The 20,175-nt window shown below is 39.8% G+C and overlaps 1 protein-coding gene and 1 long non-coding RNA gene across 2 annotated transcripts in view; one reads left to right on the top strand and one right to left on the bottom strand.

Annotated features, from left to right (window-relative positions):
- The window catches only part of Npsr1 (neuropeptide S receptor 1), a 126,178-nt gene that overhangs the window by 72,299 nt on the left and 33,704 nt on the right, over positions 1–20,175 (top strand). Inside the window, 1 exon segment of the mRNA XM_010612883.1 lies at positions 14,350–14,453. Within this exon segment, the coding sequence (XP_010611185.1) occupies positions 14,350–14,453 (104 nt within the window).
- The window catches only part of LOC117285193, a 43,368-nt gene continuing 31,970 nt past the window's right edge, over positions 8,778–20,175 (bottom strand). The window contains exon 3 of the long non-coding RNA XR_004516153.1: positions 8,778–8,848. This is a non-coding gene — a long non-coding RNA (uncharacterized LOC117285193). The remainder of the gene's footprint in view (positions 8,849–20,175) is intronic.

Genomic DNA, 20,175 nt, shown 5'->3' with positions numbered 1-20,175 from the left:
CTCCTGTGAAAATTATATAATTTAACCAACATCAAAGAGTTACCATTTCTGTGAAAATTAAGACAGATCCTGTGGAAAGACTTGACATTTTTAGCGAGTCACTAAAAAAGCTATAATCGATTTAAGCTCAGAAGCTGCAGCTATAAAAGATGAAAGAGGCTTATAAAAATCCCTGTACTGAAACTCTGACTCACATTGCTTTGCTGGTGTCTCAGCTTCTCACTGCAAGTTAAAGAAACCAAAGTTAGAAACCCTAAAAGCTGAACTATGGGTGTACTTTATGCAAAAATGGGGATGCGCCACTCACATAGCATGTCACCAGCCACCGAGGCTCATGCCTTCAGGTGGCTACTTGCCACTGGTCAGTTCAAAGGAGGGTCATCTGCTTGGATAAAGAGGAGAAGGACCTATGCAAAGCTTAGCTACCAGGAGGTGGGGGCACGTTTCCCTCGAATGACCGTGTCCCATGGACAGGTGGACAGGGGTCTTCTATAGCAAGAACAGAGGTGAAGGGAGCACAGAGAGGCCGCACTGTACCACGCAGAGCCATCTTCGGCTCTTTGTCCAATTTCCTGTGGAAAGGAAAAGACCTCTGGGGGCTGATGTCAGTATATTCTGTCACTTCTTTGGGGCTGAGGAGGAGGTGATGTTGGTTATGGGATCAGCAGGAGGAAGTCTGGAGAAATTGCTTGTCTCTAAAAGAAAAAACTCTAACTTTTAAAGTTGCATTTGCAGTGCTGTAACAATTTGCCCATTGCTTATTCTGGCCCTCAGCCTCAGAGGCACTGAGGCTCTGCACCATCCAGCTGGTGATCCCCATGTTGGGCTGACAGCGATTGCACCCAGGTAGCTGGAGCTGTGAAAGGAAAGCCGATGCTTGAGCCTGAAAAGGTATAGGTAAACCGTGTCAAGTCAGATGCAAAAGAAAACAGCCAAAGGCTATCTAACCATGACACCTCCCAGAAGGGCATTTTATAACCTCTGCAGCTGTATTTACTTACGTAGAGTGGACACAGTGACTATTTGATGCACACAACTCCCTCGCCCCATCTCTGAGCAAGCAACACCCCCTTGGTATCCAAATGAATTCTCCTCTTTTCTGAAGTCATTGCCAGCAGCTTCCCTAGTGACTGTCAGCACGTGTCCCACATTGGGGGTTGTGAGAGAGTCGATTGGACTCAGTGTCACAAAACCCTTTCTCATTGTTGAATTTGACCGATATCACAGGATCGGAATGAGTGGCTCTTGGGCTTTTACCTAGAGTCTATTGTCAGTCTAATCCTGTGTGTTTTGGAGTCAGCACCCTAATAAAAAGAACCTTGACAGAGTCATAAAGCTTATACACAAACATTTAAAAAGCCAAGAAGAGCAAAGCAAATCTAGTCTGTGTAGTAAACCTGAACTAAGAAACACAGCGGCCAAATTAAAGAAAACCAGTATTTTTGTGAAGTAAGCTTAGTCCTACCAATTCCTTACACAAAGTAAATGCTTAAGAGTCCCCTGTTCTTGTAAGCCAACATGAATCACTATTTGGGGGAAAGCACACCATTTACTAATGGCAAGACCAAGAATTACAATTTAGTAACATATTTTTGAATGTAGAGTAAAAGTTAATGTCTGCGTTACCAACTAAGAACAAACATTTTTTTGCAAGACTCTCTTAATGAGCAAGAGGAACATGGGTTTTCCCATTTGAATGATGATAAGCAATACATTAAGCGAAAATTTAGCAAAACAATCTAGTTACTTTTATAGTATATTTAAACAACAATCATGACCAACTGTATTATACCAGGACAATTAATTTTTTTGAAAAATAAGGAAAGTCACATAATAGTAGTTTATGTAACCAGAATTGAAAAACAAAACTGTATATAGATATTTAAGTAAATATGAATTTTTAAGTTGTACTTTTTTAATATTTAATTTTAACAAGAGCACACAGAACACAAGAAATTATTTCAACAAATTTAAAATCTCATGTTAATGTTTTGTTGTAAATTTTACTAAGAACTGATCAATATTCTAAGCCTTGTTCTTAAGAAAGATACTGTCATTAGCCCTGTGTATTGCATTTTTAATTTATTAGTACGTGTTTGCAGTACGTGCATTTTACAGTCATCTTGGGGAGCTGGTACATGTACATGATATAGATTGTTTCATTTTAAATCCCTTTTACTTCCCCTCCCTCCCTCCTCCTTCCTCTAGTTCCCCTTCCCCACTTTTCCTTCTTGTTGGTGATATTAATCTTAGTTCATGTCGATGGCGCCTAATGTCCACACTCACTGAGATCACTAGGACCTGTCTATGGCCAATCTCTCTACACACTTCCCCATCCCCTCCCTCTCACCCCTCACCCTTGGTCCCCTGAACCCCTCCTCTCTGCAAGAGATCCCTCCCTTGTCTCCTTCTGTCCTTCCTTGTTTTTTTGTTAGTTTGTACTTTACTTAACACAGATGAAAAATACCGGATGGTATTCAAGCTTATCTGATTTATTTCACTCAACGTTATATTTTCCAGGTAGGTGCATCTACTTTCCTACAAATGTCTCTGTAGCTGAGTAGTATTCCATTATGTGGGGATACCACATTTTCTTTATCCAGTCATCTGTTGATGGGCAGACAGGCTGTCTCCAGGATTTAGCTATCATGAATTGCGCTGCTGTCAACACTGATATGCATGGACCCCTGTAGAATATATCTTAAGCTCTTTCAGGGAGATACCTAGCAGGGGGATAGCTGGATCATATGGAATTTCTAATTTAAGTTCTTTGAGAAATCTCCATGCTGATTTCCATAAGAGTTGTACTAGTTTACATTCCCACCAATATCATAGGAGGGTTCCCTTTTCACCACAGCCATGCCAGCCTTTGTTACTTTTTGATTTCTTGAAGATTACCATTCTTTCTGGAGTAAGACAAAATCTTAGTGTTGTTTTAATTTTACACTTCTAATGGCCAAAGCTATGGCTTGTGTCTAGATGTCCCCCCAGAGCCTCATGTGATCATAGGTGGGCTTTTCCAGAGATGGCTGGATAGAGTGTGTGACTGATTCATGGTGCAAAGCTAGGATTAAGGTGTGTGACTACTAAATCAGCCTACTGATTGGTTTGGCACTGCCCTAACCCTAGTAGCCTAGAAAGAATATATGAGGGGCAGAGAAAAGCTGCTATGTTGCCTGGCTTGCTCTCAACTGCCTGCTTGCTATGGACTATTTCTTTTCTGTGACCCCCTCTGCAGACTACAGACTGAAACTTCTACAAATTGTGAACTAAATAAACCTCTCCCCTTTGAACTTTGAGTATTTTGTCTCATCAACAAGAAAAGTAACTAAGACAGCCAGAGGTATTGAACATTTTTTCATATATTTGTTGGCTATTTTTATGTCTTCCTCTGTGAAGTATTATTCATTTAACTGCCATATTTCTTGAGTGGGTCTTTAATTTTAGATGATCGATATTTTTAGTGTTTTATATATTCTGGATATTAGTCTCTGTCTGAGGAGTAAGCTGGCAATTTTTTTCCCTTTCTATAGGCTGTCTCTTCATTCTACTAATTGATTCTTTTGCTGTACAGAAGCATTTTTGTCCATTATAACACAACTTGTTGATTCTTACTATTTCTTGTGCAATTGAGTTTCTGTTTAGAAAATCCTTTCCTACAACTATGTTTTCAAGTGTTTTACCTATTTGATCTTTCAGTAGGTTTAATGTTTCTGCTTTATTGTTTAGATCTTTGACAGATTCATACAAATTACCCAGTGCTAACAAGACAATAACAACTAATGAAAATGATACAGTAAGGAAGAATCTACCAACTTAAGAAAGTCCAAGACCTGAAGATTCATTGCTGTTTTCTACAAAACTATTAAGGATGTTATATCACCCATACTCCTCAAACTCTTCAAAGAAATCAAAAGGGATGGAGTGTAGAAGTCAGTATCACTCTGATTCCAAAATTGTATTAAAAACCTATTAAAAAAGAAAGCTATAGGGCCGGGGATTTAGCTCAGTGGTGCCATTGCCTGCCTCGCAAGCTTAAGGTCCTGAGTTCAATCCCTGGTACCAAAAAAAAAAAAAGAGAGAGAGAGGGAGAGAGAGGAAGAGAGAAAAGAGAACTATAGGCCAATATCTTTAATGAACACAGGTGCAAAAATCCTCAACAAGATACTAGCAAATAGAATGCAGCTCATCATCAAAAAGACCATACAGGGCTGGGGATTTAGCTCAGCGGTTCGGTGGCCTGCCTTGCAAGCACAAGGACCCGAGTTCAATTCACGGTACAAAAAAAAAAAAAAAAAAAAGATCATACATCTTATTAAAGTAGTTTTCAACTCAAAAATTCAAGGATAGTTCAACATAAATAAGTCAATAAATATATCACATAAACAGAAGTGAGGTCAAAAACCACATAATCATATCAAAATATTAAGAAAAGGCTTTCAACAAAATCTAACACTTTCATGATAACAACCCTGAAGAAAATAGGTATAGAAGGTATATCAAGTTGTGCCAAATTGGATAAAAGCTATTTATGAAAAACCAACAGCTAGGATCATATAAAATGGGGAAAAATTAAAATTATTCCCCTAAAATCAGGAACAAGACAAGGATTGCCACTACCACCACTTCTATTCCACATAATACTTGAAACATTAGCTATAGCAATCAGGCAAGAAAAAGAAATAAAAGGGATACATAAAGGAAAGGAAGAACTCAAATTACCATTATTTGCAGATGACATGATATGCTAGAAGACCCAAAGAACTCCTCCAAAAGCTCTTAGAATTCATAACCAACTTCACCAATATAGCAGGATACAAGATCAACATACAAAAAGTATAAGCATTTGTGTGCATCAATAATGAACTCAATGAGAAGGAAATTATGAAAACAATATCATTAACAGCAGCTTCAAGAAAATGAAATACAGGATACCTCAGTTCATGAACACTTATGTTTGCAAACAATTTGGTTCACAAACAAAAGCTTTTGGCAAAATTTTGCTTCCATTTGCAAACTTTGCATCAGGTGACAAATGTGACCATGGCCATCTGCCAAAGTCATAAAGCAAGTTCAAAGCCAGGTACCACTGTACCCAGAAATACATAAACAAGGAAGTGAAAGACCTCTCCAGAGAAAATTGTAGCACTCTAAAAGGAGATTGAAGAGGACATCAGAAAATGGAAGGACACCCCCTGCTTCTGGATAGGCAGAAACAATATTGCAAAATTGGCCCTGCTCCCAAAACCGTTATACAGATTCATTGCAGTCCCAATCAAAATACAAATAGTACACTCTACAGAACTAGAGAAGTCAAGCCTAAAATTCATATGGAACCTGAAGAGACCCAAAATAGCAAAAGCAATCCTGGGCAATAAGAGCAAAGAAGGAGGCCTTACAGTACCAGATTTGGAGCTATACAACAAAGCAATGGTGACAAAAACAGAGTGGTACTGGCACAAAAACAGAAACGTGGATCAGTGGAACAGAACAGAGGATACAGAAACATTCCCAGATATATTCAGCTATTTAATCTTTGACAAAGGAGTCAAAAGCATATGTTGAAGGAAAGACAGCATTTTCAAAAAACAATGTGGGAAAAGTGGTTATCTGTTTGCAGAAGATGGAAAATTCTGTTTAGAAAAAAACTATCTTTAATTAGAAATATTTTACTCAAAAGCTATACTGTTACCATATATGGTCCATTTATAGAATGAAACATAACTTTGGTATGAGGTTGTTGTTTTGGTTTTGGTTGTTTTTTGGTTGTTCTTGTTTTGTTTTGTTTTGTTGTTTTTCCAGTAGTGGGGATTGAACTCAGGACCTGGCACTTGCCAGGCAGACACAGTGCCACTGAGCTACATCCCCAGCCCCTGAAACATAACTTTTACAATGTTACACAATTATGCCACCCACACATATAGTAGTTTTAAAACTTATTTTATTAGCTTACATGTGTGTCCCAAAGTATGTCACTATAGGTATAAGTACTGTACATCTTGAAAAGAACATATAACATACTTGAGAGGGAAAAGTCCAAAATCTTTGTTTCTGAACATTGAAAGGTTTTGCTATTACAAAAAATGATTTAAAAATCTCATTAAATATCTAATTTAAGCAAAGATTAGACAATAAAATAATACTTTTTATCAGAGAAATGAGCAAGCCTTTTAGCATCTCCTTAAGACCATTTGCATTAGGCCATATAAACAAACCCATTAACAGACCAGGTAGGTTATAGCCATTAATTCTTTAAAACAAAAGATTTTTAAAACAACTGTTACTAGAATATTAAGTGAGTTGTGTTATTGCAAACTATTAACTTTAGAATATCTTAAAATGATGAACAGGTACATCCAGGGGAAAGACATAGGCACCTTAAATATAAAACAAAAAATAGCACCAGTAAAGCAGATTTTCTTGTCATAAGGTGATCAAGCCCAAAGACAAAAGCTCCTTGAAAGCTGATGGGGGAACAACTGTCACTCAGAATCCTACCATCAGCAAAGGTATTAGAAATGAATACGTAATAAAGATTATTTAAGATGTTTTGAAAAGCAAAGCCAAAGTGGGGGGAATTAATTACCAGCAGGCCTGTATTTCAAGAAACATCAAAGGAATTCTGACAGAAGGGGTATGACACCAGGCCAGAAATTTTGTCCACAAGAAAGTAAAGAACTGTGCAGAGAGGAAAACTGAAGAGGAAAGTTTACAAAAAGAGCACATTTTTCTGATGTTATGGAGCCTTAAAATGTAATTGGCTGTTTAAAGCAAAATGGCAACAGTTGGCTTTATAATACCCACAAAATGTAAATGTCTAAACATCAGCACAAATTTTACCAGGAATTAGCATATACACTTCCTCATAGTTCATACAAATCTGTATAGTACTACACAAAATTGTAACATAAGTTAAGAGTATATACTATAAACCCTCAAAAGAGTTAGAAAAATTAAATAGAAAAGAAATAGTTAATAAGCCAAAAACAGAGACAAAATTGAAATTATAAGAAGTTCAATTAATCCAGAGAGAAATAGAAGGGGGAGAAAGAAACATAAATGGATGAAACCGATAGAAGCAACTAAAACAATGGTAGGTTTTAATCCAGTGGTATCAGTACTGATATTACATGTCAACTGTCTAAAACCTCAGTTAAAACCCAAAGTCATTGAGATTTCATCTTTTTAAGTTTATCTTCCTGTACTCTATTCTCAGTTAATGGTACTACCATCTTCCAGGAATACCCGAGCCAGAGGCCTGCAACACACTGTAGATTTTTCTCTATCTTGTATTTAAAATGTTAATAGTCATCAAAGAAGCCTCCCTGTGTTACTTTATAAAGTATACCTCAAATCTGCATACTTCTTCTATCCCTGCTCCTATTTGTATACACTAGACACTAATTAACGCTCTTCAGATTTCTGCACAGTCTCCTAACTAGTATAAGTGGTAATTCCAGTTCTGGACCAACTACAGTGATCCTTCCCACAGTAGCTAAAGAATTCTATTCAAAACACATATTTGAAGGCTTAGTCAGCTTTCCCATCACCAAACACAATCCAATGCCCACAACTTAAAGGAGATGTTTAATTTTGCTCACAGTTCAGGAGATTCAGACCATAGAGCGCTGGCTCCAAGGCAGGACTAACGTGAGGGAAAGGCCTGGTGGGGCAAAAAGGTCCAGTCCACAGTACCAGGCAACAGAGCAAACAGTGCCGGGAGGAACGGCTGAGGAGCCAGATATGAACACCGGGTCAGCCCTCCATGACCACAGACACTCCCAGAAGTGTGTTTTACTAATCTCTAGGCATTTCCTAATCCAATCAAGTTGAACACTCAAGTTAGCACTCACAAGGGCCTGAGTTATCCATCTCTCTTGCGGTATAAAGGGGGAAGTGCAAGCTCTTTTAATTGCTGCATGAGAACCTCAAAGGATCAGATTCTTTCGCCTCTTCAGCCCCATTTCTTGCGACATCCTATGTTAGGCTTTGGCAATGGCAAACTGATGTCATTTTATATAGACAAGCCGTGTAGCTTCTCTTCTTACTTTTCTCTTCTGCATACTTTGACTTGGATTTTTTTCTGGGCCTAGAATCAATGCCCTTCAGCCCCTCTCACAGGTCAAACCCCATTGATCCTTTAGATCCATCCGCTCTGTCTCTCATTCTCAGCTCCCCCTGCACCCACCTTTACGTACCAAGTGGGAACCCACATTCAGGCTTTCAAGACCAATGCCTCCTGGGAGTCTGCCTTGGCATCTGAGAATTACAAGTTCATAGAACCTTTCACAGAATGAATGTTTAAAAGCAGAAGTAATGCATGGAAGTCACTAAGGCTTTAAAGTGTACCCTTTGTTCCCCGGGACCTGTTAATTACCATTTAGGAACAGCTTATTTGCAATGCACTCAATTACTTAGGTAACTAAATAGCTTTCTACTGATCAGATGAAGCATCATTTGCCTAATAGCAATGAACAAGTTCAGCGGAGCAGTTCCACTGATAGTTTGCTTTCAGAAATAAGTTTATTTAAGATGAGGCTCCAGGGGACAAGCAGACTTCACCAGAATACACTCTAATTATTCATATAACCACTCAGACCTAGAGAAGCATCAGTAACCAAAAGGGGAGATCTAAGCAACTCCAACATCCCCTACACTCCCTGCGTTCCTACCACAAAAAGCTTCACAACACTATTTTATTAGTCACAATCCACAATGCTCAAGGCCCTGCTCAAATCTTCTCTCTTCAGCAAGAACTCCTTCATCCCAGAGCTGCCATGGAATTTTTCTCCTCTGGCCTCAGATACTTCTGTTGTGTGGCCTTGCCAAGGCTGCTTCCTGTCAGTTCCTATAGGGGAACAGAAAGGCAGAGACAGACATAGCAACATAGGACTGGGAGAGCACATACACCTTTTGGGGGACCATTTCATGAAAATGGTCAAGAAAAGCTTCAGAAGAGTGTTACAGCTGTGTCTACATATCCCTCCCAAAGCCTCATGTGAACACAGGTGGATTTTGCAGAGATGGTTCTGTCTACAGTGTGTGATGCTGGCATGAAGGGCGTGTGATTACTAAACCAGTACACTGATTGGTTTGACACCACCCTAATCCTGGGTAAAATGAAAGGGGCGGCAAAGCATTGTTAAGTTTCCCTTGTTGCTTTTGCTACTGTGTGGGGGCCATGGACTGTTTCTCCTCTGTGACCCCCCCTCTGCCATGCCACCCTGCATTGAAGCCAGCTGATTACAGACTGAAACCTCTACAAACTGTGAGCTAAATAAACCCTTTCCCCTTTAAATTTTGATGTTTAGTATGTATTCTCAGCAGCTAGAAAATGAAGCCAAAGAGGAAGCAACTAAATATTGACAGATGAATAAGATTTCAGTGTGCTGATAAAAGGAGAGTGGTCATCCCAAGCAGAAGGGATGATTTCTGAATGCACAAAGGGTGTTCAGTGCTAAAATGCCAAATAAGGACTGATAAGAAGCAGTCATCTGTTTGTAAGAGCTATAGTGAAATACCATAGACTGGATAACTTATAAACAGAAATGTACTATCACAGAGTTCTGAGTACTGAGAACACTAAGGCTAAGGCTTCAACAGGCCAAGTGTCTTTTCATTCTCTGCTTCCAAGATGGCAGCTAGATTTCCACAGGGCAGAAGGTGGACAAGCAAGAGCACTCTCACAAGCCCTGTTTATAAAGGCGTGGACATTTCATGAGGCCAAAGCACTCAAAACCTAAATGCTTCCCATTAGGCTAAAGAAATTGACACAAACCCACACTGAGGACCTACTGAGGATGCTCAGCAGTCCTGAGCACATCCAGTAACTGTCTGCAGTCAGGATACAAGTAAACTTCCTGTGCTCTGCCCATTGTATAAACACCTCCATCTACCTCCATCTGCTGACAACAGAAGTTCACTCTTTCCAGGATGGAGACTCCATTTCCTGTCTACCTCCTAGTTCAACTGTATGTACTCTCGCTGTGTCTCCTGGAATGAGTGTTATCTCCTTCAGGACCAAAAACTCCAATCTGCTGAGCACAGAGGTGCACATAAAGAAGCACAGAATGCTCAGAAGATCACTGGGCATGATTTTTAACTAAGATCATTCCTTCCCCTCCTCCTTGGTTCTCAGACCTATACGTACTTCCTGTTAGGAACACAGCAGCGTAAAGGGGGCTCTGACTGCATATCCAGTGTTCTGATTGGTGCTCCTCCCATCTTTTCAGGGCAGGATCTGCAGGCTGGCTCTTATCTGTTCCTTCAGTAGTACACACCAGTGCTCTGTAAGGACAGTTGCTTCTGGGTGGTATAGATCATGTGCCAATCCCACATTCCCTTCACTATGGAACAGACATATGTTCTCAGACACTATGTTGTAAGGGCTTCCATTCTAGTTAGGAAATGTGGAAACCCCCAGAGAGCAGTGAAAGATAGTGACTGTAGATCAGAGGACAGGAAAGGCAAGTGCATATCCCAAATAGGTATAGCACCAGGAGCACGGCTGGACCTCGAAGGACAAAAGGTGTCCAGTGTCAGGTTGACACAAAGGAAGCAGTTGATCTCCTCAAGAAATAGTCCGTTTTGAGGGGCTCAGTGTTAGCCTCTGTTAATGGCAGGCTGGACAGCCAAAGACAGTCAGAGCTGGATTGGCCATGAGAAGTAGCGGGCCGCCTTACTGGTTAATGAATAGACTTCTCTGTCATTGTGACCATGCCATATGCTCATCATGTCAGTTCTGAGGTGATCGGTGACAAAGCCTGGATAATGTAAAATGGACAAATCATTTGTCATTTTTCCTCCATGCAAAGTGAAAAACAGATACACTGACTACAACTCCATGTATTGGAAAGATCCTCCCTCTCTGCTGCCTTTCAAGGTCACCCTGGATGCAGCTGTAATGTACTACTTTTTGCTTTGCACCTACATAGTGAACTAAGCCAAGGTTGTATTGTATCTCCACATAAGCATAAGCGTGAGTGGAGCACAGCCATTGTGCAACCTTGGGGGATGATAGGGGGAGAAGCTGGTCTACCTGCTCGTGCTACTTACTCGTGCTGAACTGGTCTTCTGCAGCCCTGATATATATCACTCCCATCTTTCAAAGGACAGCTGTCAGGCCTGTCTGACTTGATGACTTCATGCACCTGTAACTTATAATACATTTCCAAACACCTAGTGCTCCCATTATCAAGCATTCCTTCAGTGGCAATGCTCAGAAACATTGTAGGAACTGTTTCTCAAAAGGCATAGAGTTCTCCACTGCCATTGATTTGGCATTGCTCCAGAGCTCCAAGAGCTGTGTTCTGATTTTCCCACTGGGCATTCTCCTACTTCAAACTATCTCTTTTTCCATTGACATAACCTACACTATAGGGTCTGCTGGATTATATGCCCCAAGCAGTAGAATTGTTTACACCTCAGTCCATGCATGCTGCAGACCCCTTTCCTGCTCCAGGCCCACTCAGGACTGTGGGACTTCCACCACATCCAGCACAGGCCACAGCCATATTACTAGATGTAGAATGTGTTGCCTCCAGACCCCAAAGAGACCTAAAAGGTACTTGCTTTGTTTAGCGAGGTAAGGAATGTAGGATGCAGCAATTTATGTTGTGCTTCGGGGACAGGAATGTGGGTATTTTCTAGCAGCTCCTCACCACTGGACCATGGAAGATTTCACTGATGTGGCACATTCCTGAATTTTGAGTCTGTTCCCCACCTTCCACAGTACATTTATCTTACTGAGGCCTAAAATGTACTGGACATTTCTTTCTTGGCCTTTCCAGTGACATCACCAATGGATCAACATTCTGCAATGTTTCCAGGACTCTGCAGACCATATTACGGCAAATATTAGGAGAGTTAACATAGCTTTCGGTAAAGCAGTAAATGGATATTATTGTCTGTTCCGTATGAATGCAAACTCTTTCTGATTATCTTCACCCATAGATTAGTACAGTGCACTTGTCAAATCTATTCCTATATACCACAAACCTGAGACCATAAAAACCTGCTCTAGTCAAGGCACTATGCCTGCACTGCAGCTACCATCAAGGCTACTACTTGTTTGAGTTTGTGGCTGTCTACACTCATTCTCCAAAATCTGTCCAGTGTCAGCCGGGGCCAAACTGCTGAAATGAGCACTTTCCTGTTGCCCTTCGGGACTAGAATGGAAAAACCAATATGTGGTTACTCCAACTGCCAAGTATAACTATTCTAGTATAACCATTCCTGTAGTCAGACAATGACTAGTGGGAAGGGCTACAGATGTAGTGGATCATCCCACTGCGACCAGGGTTTCATTCGTTACCTGGCCTCAAAAGATTCTACTCTAACAGTGAGTTGTAATGATACTCACTTCTCTGGGTTTCATATCAACCCTAACACTGTGCCCAGTAGTCCTCAGAATGTCTGTGTAGTCCCCCTTTTTCCAGTATACAGTCACCCAAATATCTGTGAGTCCTTTGGGAAGGATTACAGAAATCATGACACCACACACTTGCCTCTGTGACCACCTCTCCTACCCTTGCCTGCAGACAGAAGCCACTGCTGAGGCTTTGGTGATACCAGCGTCTGTCTCACCAATACATTCCTGGTAGTCTTGATGAGTGTTCTGTCTTCTAAACACTCCTGGAAAATAATTCTCTGGTGGGTTTTCTGGCTTCATAAAGTATATCCACTAGAACCAGTCACTTACCACAGGCGTTTTATTCTTTTTTCTACTCACAGAGCTGCTTCAAAATTTCCATTTTGCTTGGGAAGAACCCCATCACTTTCTCCAGGACCCTAAGAGCTACCTTAGCAATGAGCTTGCCCTGCCTGTAGGGTTCTTGATAGGGTGCTGTACCCATGTCCGGAAAAAGTGACCACAACTCATGATAGAGAAAGGTTTTATAAACAGCAAAAACTTGTAAAGTGTTACAATGTAGAATGGCTTCTGCTGTCTCTAACAGCAGTCTGTTTTGTTTAGCTCAGAACCAACAGACACAGAAGCATCTAGTCTTGCTCAAAAATTTTTTAAACCAGATGATTGTAAAGAACCATTGTTGACTTTACTGACCAGACACAACCCCTTCCCCTGGACTAGGATAACCAGATGAATTTTCAAGGTAACCTCCCCTACCAAAGAGGTGATACATCTGAGCTCATAGCCAGACAATCTTAAAGGTAAACTCCCACCACAAAGGAGTACTACATCTGGGTTGAAATTCAACTGCCTGGCCACCATGATTTGTATATCAGCAATGTGAACTGTGAAAATAAAATGTAACCACCTGAAAGAAACCAAGCCTGAAAAACCCTGTAAAAGAAGGAGTTGTAGCCCAGTACTTGGTCGATCCCAGTGCTGCAATTATGTGGGATTGACCTTTGTTGACAAGTAAATATTTTTTATATTTCCTTCCATTCTGCCACCTCTCTGTGTGCCACTTACCAATTCCTTCCATAACACTCAGTGACATCTTGCTTATCCGGTCACGTTTCCATTCCACCCATCAATCAGCAGAGACGCTCTCAAGTGCTATTTTGAAAAAGACTCCCACTATCAATGAGTGATGTCTGCTAAGGGATAAGGGATGAGAAGGAGTTTCTAGAGATATGTCATTTTGCCATTCCTGTTTTAGACATTTGTGCAACTTGTATAGTCTGCAACTATAGAATTGATTCTAATCTTCCCACAAAAGATCAAAGTTCTTGACCTCGGCTTCAGTTTCTCTATACACTAGTCCAACCAAGTAATTTGATTAAATTAATCGATTGTGTGCTTCATTCTTTCCAAGGACATATGTTGAAAGTAGAAAGGGGAAGAAAACACTAGAGTCTGAGGTAAGGAGATAAGAGGCTTAAGTTGTAGAGTGAAGAATGTGGGGCAGGGAATTTTGAAGGGTTTCCCAAAGGTAAAAGGTAAATTTGCTTTTCTCAAAATTGCTGCCTTCTGGTTCTCACAGAGTGCTTGCTTTGAAACAGGTCTAGACCCCCCTAAAACTCTTCTGTGACTTAAAAGATCAGTTCAGTGATTCCTTGCTTGTTCCTCTATCCCTGCTGAAATCCTTCCTATGCAATTATATCTGAGTGCTTAACAAGCTCCGACAATGAAAACCAAGGGCCTTGGCTGGGGATATAACTCAGTGGCACTGTACCTGCCTTGCAAACACAAGGTCCTGAGTTCTAGCTCTGGTACCAAAAAAACAAAAACAAACGAACAAAGCAAGGGCCTTCTGCCTAATCTTCCTTTTCCTCAGTGGCCATCTGTAAATCAAGAGAAGCAAAAACTCCCCAGAAATTCACCTCCAAAGCAGCACAGCTGCAAATCTGAGAAACTGAAACAAGACCTGTGTTTTTTTGTAGACTCTTTCACAGGCCTGGTCAGCATCTTGACAGACATCATCTGGCCATTCACTGGGGACTTCCTGGCGCCAGACCTGATCTGCTGAGTGGTTCGCTATTTGCAGGTACGTGGCACCTGCCAAACATGGTGAGACAAACTGACAGCAAAGGACAATAATCCAAAACCCAGCTCTCCTGGGCAGCAGATTACCACTTCCTCCTATGTGAAATGACAAGCACCATTTGTCAAATTTTTTAAATGTAATTTTGTAGTTTATTGTAATTTTGTAATTTAAAATCATGTAAATGTGCTAACATACTACTATATATTAAAAATACAAATGAGCAATTATAAAAATATAAAACATTCATATTTCAATCATCAAGTAGAATTTCTTGGTCAGTATAAAACTTTTGACATAGTATGGCTAAATAATCTCTAGAAAAATTGTCAATTATTTTTACCATTTACCTCTCAAACTAACCACTGTTCTTTAAACAACAAAAAAAGTTAACCATTTCCTTAAAAATAAGTATTGACTAATTGCCACTTAAACTACACTTTTAAAAATATCTATTGACATTTGAATTTCTTCTTCTCTGCTACATTTAGTTTTAGCAGCATTGTTTAGGATCTGCATTCATAATTAAGATTACAATTTCCATTTTTTGTCATTTTCAGGTCTTAGTAATGGAGTTCTTTCAATTTGCAGGTAATGGGTGTCAAAGAGTTATGATTTTAATCTTCTTGTGTGCTTTGAACATATTTTGACAGCATGGTAGGTGTGAAAGAGCCCCTAGCACTGAGAGTGACACTTTCTCAGGAGTAATTTTGTAAAACCTATTTCAATTTCTTCTTGAGGATCAGTACTTCCTTGTAGATAGATGTTTTTAGTTGCTGACTCTATTAGTAATTAATTGATGAGATACAAATTATGGCAAAACATAGTGGCTTAAAACAATAAGCATCTATCATCTTGGTTTCTGTAAGTCAAGGATTCTGGAATAGCCCTGCAGGAAGGTCAGTTAGAGGCTCAGCAGATATTTCTCAGTGCCACCATCATTGGAAGGCTTGACCAAGGTGGGGGAATTCACCTTCAGACTGGGTCCCTCAGCAGGCTGGCGAGACTCCTGGTGCTGACAGGACACCCACACCTTCTCCAAGGCACCTGCTCACAGTACTCCCCATCCTGATGACATCTCAGCGGGCTGCCCCAAGATAAACCACCCAGCTGACAGGTAGACGCAGCAATGTACTCCACGACCCAGGCTGGGAGGTCACACAGCCTCTCTCCACATCGTGCTTGTGGTTGCCCAGGTCTGCTGATTCGTAAGAGAGAAAAGGTGCACAAGAGAGATGGACACTCAGAGGCAAAGCCTGCTGGGCTTGTGCGAAAGATCGGCAATCACACATATCTCTATGCTGTTCAAGGCACAGTATCACTTATTTCTTCCCTAATTGTCCACTTTAAATGACTTCTTGATCCAGAAATACTCATATCAGTAACATTCCTTCTTATTTATTTCTTTTATATTTATAAGAAGTACTAAGAAATATTACGCAGAAAATATATCTTGTTGGCATAGCAAAAGAAGGCAGGGAAGAAACTAATAATTCCTTCATAAAAACAGCAATAAAACTTGCAGAAATTGTTAGAATCAAATTTTTAGGACTCTGGAAGTTAACCAAAGGTGTACAACAACTGAGAGAGCATTTATTCAAGAAAATGGCAGACTCTCAAGAGGAGGAATGAGCTTGTTGGTGTTTCAGCTGGTATCACTCTCACCCTCTAGTATCCAGCTTTTTGGGAGCCTTGAAAATTAACAGCTCTCATCCACGGAAAAACAAATAGCCTGGCAGCCACCAGAGAGAGCAGATTAGGGTTTGAACGCTTTTGAGGCCTCACTGTTGGATGCCTGCCATGGCTCCACATGTCTGGTGCTTCCTTGGACTGCTGCACGTGTGAGGCTGCCTGCACTTCACTTTATTCAGAATGCTCCCACTGTGACAACTTCTCTCCTCGGGGCATTTGTCAGAAATAATTACAGATGACTGATTAACTTCATGGATGCCTGAGTTGCTGGGTAACTGTTGAGGAAGAAATAGACTAAATCTTAAAAATATAAGCTGGATAATGGTGTTCCTGGGAACTTTAAACATCTCTGTCTTGTCCCAAGACTCTTGAAAACCTGGTATATGCCCTGGCTGTGTCTAGCCTCTAAGAGAATAGAGAAGGCTCTAAACTGTTATCTTTGACCAAACTTAAGGAATTTGAGAAAATCCCAAATCCTCTCATGATAAAAAAAAAAGTTCAGTAAATTTGGTATAGAAGGTAAGTGTCTCAACACAGTAAAATCCATAACTGTCAAGTCCATAGCTAGGATCGCACTCATCAGAGATAATCTGAATGCTTCTTCTCTAATATAATAAACAGAAAAATGCCTTTCTCACTCCTTCTACTCAGTATAATACCTGAAGTCCTAGAAAGATCAACCAAGCAGGAGAAAGACTCAAGGCTTCCACACCATAAATGAAGACACTGTTCACAGATGACATGGAATTATATAAAAGAGCGCTCCAAAGACTCCTTCAAAAAACCTGTTAGAGTTAAGGAATTCAGTAAATTTTCAAGGTATAAAATCAAAATGCAAATATCCATAGCATTTCTATATGCTATTAATACATTATCTTAAAAAGAAATCAAGAAAAAGATCCCATTCATAATAGCTACAAAAAAACACATAATAAAAGACGAGAATAAACTTGACCCAGGTGGGGACAGATCTATATACTGAAAAGTATAAAACATTGATTAAAGAACAGACAAGTGGAAAAAGATCTCATGTTCATGGATTAAAATTAATATTATTATACTATGACACAAAGTTATATACAGACGCAGTCCCACTAACATTCCAGTGATATTTCAATAGAAACAAAAGAAATCCTAACATACATACAGAATCACAAAAGACCTCAAATATCCTATCAGTACTGAGTGAGGAGAGAAGGCTAGAGGCATCATATTGCTTGATTCAAAATACACTATGAACCTGTCATAGCTGTATTATCAAGGGATCTCTAAAGGGTTAGAAGACACAGGTAAAATTGTACAAGGAGATTAAGTGGCCTCACAGGATCAAAAGCAGAAGGGTTCACAAGTGGCCTTTTGCACACTGGAGATCCAGAGAATCCAATAGCTGCTCAACCCAGGAAGCTGGCAGCTTCAGAACAAAATGAATGGAGCATGTGGCACTGGTCCAAGATCAAAGGCAGAAAGCTCACAGGAGTGATGCCAGTGTGAGCCTGTGTTGGAAAGTTGAAGCCACTGGAGACCCGGAGACAGATGTCCAAGAGGTGGCAGCAAATGGTGTACCCACTTAGGCAGACTGAAGTGCTTCCAAATGAGCACACTTCCTCCTCCTTTTCCTCTTTACTCCATCCAGGCTACAAGCCTATTGGTTGGTGCCACCTACAAAGAGGGTAGGTTTCTTACCTCAAGGTGCTATCCACAGACTTATGCAGGACTGAGCTTTACTAATCTGCTAGGCATTTCTTCCTCCATTCAAGTTGACATATGACTAATAGTCACAATCAAAATAGCAAGGCACTTGCATAAAAACAGACATACAAACCAATGGAATAGAAGAAAGAGCCCCAAAATAAAGATATATATTTATGGACAAAAAAGATTCTAAGAACATAAATAGATTAAGGATATTTTTGTTCAATGAATAGCACTTGGAAAACTGGATATTCACATGCAGAAGAATGAAGTTAGATCCCTATAAATCATACCATATACAAAATTCAGCTCAAAATGAATGAAAGACTTAAATATAAGATCTAAAATCTTAAAACTGCTAGAAGAAAACATGAGGGAAAGTCCTCATGACATCTGCGCTTTCTTCAAAATTTTGTTGAACATGAACTTTAAAATACAGGTAACACAAGCAAAACTAGATAAATGGGATTATATCAGAGTGAAGAAAACCTTCTGTGCAGCGAAGAATCCCATGGAATGAAAAAATATATATTTGCAAACCATATATCTTATAAAGGGGTTATTATTAAAACATTAAGAAGCTTACATAACTCCACAGTGAGTGCAATAGTTTGGATATAGTTAACCATATTTTTCTCACTCATCTGTGTGGTTACAGGCTTGAAGCTCAGAGTGGAGGTATGGGGTGGAAGTGTAAGACATGGGGCCTAGGGAATGGTCCACAGGTTTTGGGGAGCACGTCTACAGGAGGTAGTTCTTGTGTGACCCTTTAGTTTTCATGAAAAGTTGTTATAAAAGCAGCAGCCCGGCCTTCCCATCTCTCTCTGCTTTCCATGGGTCATGTGATCCTCCCCCACACATGCACCACCATTAGACATCTGCCCTGGGACCCTTGCCAGAGGAGACCTTGCACCTGCACCAGGCTGTCTGAACTTTGAGTTAAATAAAACTGTGAGTTAAATAAACCTCTTTCCTTCACAAAGTTAGTCAGTGTCAAGTATTTCATTGCAGCAGTAAAAAGCTATGAGAAGTGAAAATCAACGATCCAATTAAATAAGGCAAAAGTCTTGAAAGGTCTTCTCCAAAGAAGACATACAAACAACCACAAGGTAAATGAGAAGGTGATCAGCATCATTAATCATCAAGTAAACACAAATTAAGACTATAATGAGATGTCACCTCACAGTTGTTGGAATGGCTAGTATCAATAAGACCAAAAATCAGAAGTGCTGTCTGGGACATAGAGAAAAGAACTCTGTCCACTGTTGGTGGAAATGTAAAATGATACAGCCACCATGGAAAACAGTATGGCAGTCTCTCAAAAAATTTAAAATACAGCTACCATATAACCCAGCAATATCACATCTGGGTATACAATGAAGAGACACAAAACAAATAATCCAAAGAAGTATATACACTCTAGTTTTCGTTGTAATGATATTCATAACAGCCAAGACATGGAAACATACTAGGTGTCTATGAACAGATAAATGAAAAAAGAAATGTGCTGTGCGCATACAATGAAATAAGAGTTACCCTTAAAAAAAAGAAGGAAATCCTACCATTTGCCACAACATGGATGAAACTGAAGAATTTCACATTGAATGAAGCAAACCAGGTGTACAAAGGTAAATGCCACATGATTTCCCTTATACGTAGATTTCAAAAGTCAAACCCATAAAAACTGAGACTAAAATGGTGATTGCTGAAGGGCAAGAACTGGAAACATTTGGGAGATTTTGGTCAAAGGACACAACATTTCAGTTAGAGGAATGAGTTCAAGAAAACTTTTCTACAATTAAGAACAATATTTTGTATACTCAAAAGTCATGAGAAGGTAGATTTTATGTATTCTTGACATTTTAAAAATATAATTATATAAGGTAAAATGTGTGTTAAATAGCTTGCTAACCATTCCACAACATATAAAAACATCATGTGGTTCACATAAATATATAAAAAATTTTATTTGACCATGTAAAGAAATTAATTAAAAGAAGAAAATCTGTTTAATATTAATTTATCCACTAAGCTAACAGAGTAGAGTTCACTGGCCATACAAGATGGAAGATACAGACTTTTTAAAAATTAATGCAGAAAAGCAACTAAACACTGTTGTTTCTTCTATCTGGCTGTGTCCCCAAAGCCTCATGCACTCATAAATGGGACTTTTCAGAAGTGGATGGATGGATCTAGGGTATGTTACTAGGATTAAGAGCGTGTGATAACTAAACGTGTTTAGCATAGTTCTGGATGTGGACAGTGGAAGCCCCAGCCTGGGTGTGGGTGACACCAACTGATAGGCTTATAGCCTGCATGCAATATAAAGGGAAGAGAGAAG

This window comes from Fukomys damarensis, unplaced genomic scaffold (genome assembly GCF_012274545.1).
Source record: "Fukomys damarensis isolate Sample0158 unplaced genomic scaffold, DMR_v1.0_HiC HiC_scaffold_7, whole genome shotgun sequence".
NCBI classification, from domain to species: Eukaryota; Metazoa; Chordata; class Mammalia; order Rodentia; family Bathyergidae; genus Fukomys; species Fukomys damarensis.
This window is presented reverse-complemented; position numbering and strand designations above follow the sequence as displayed.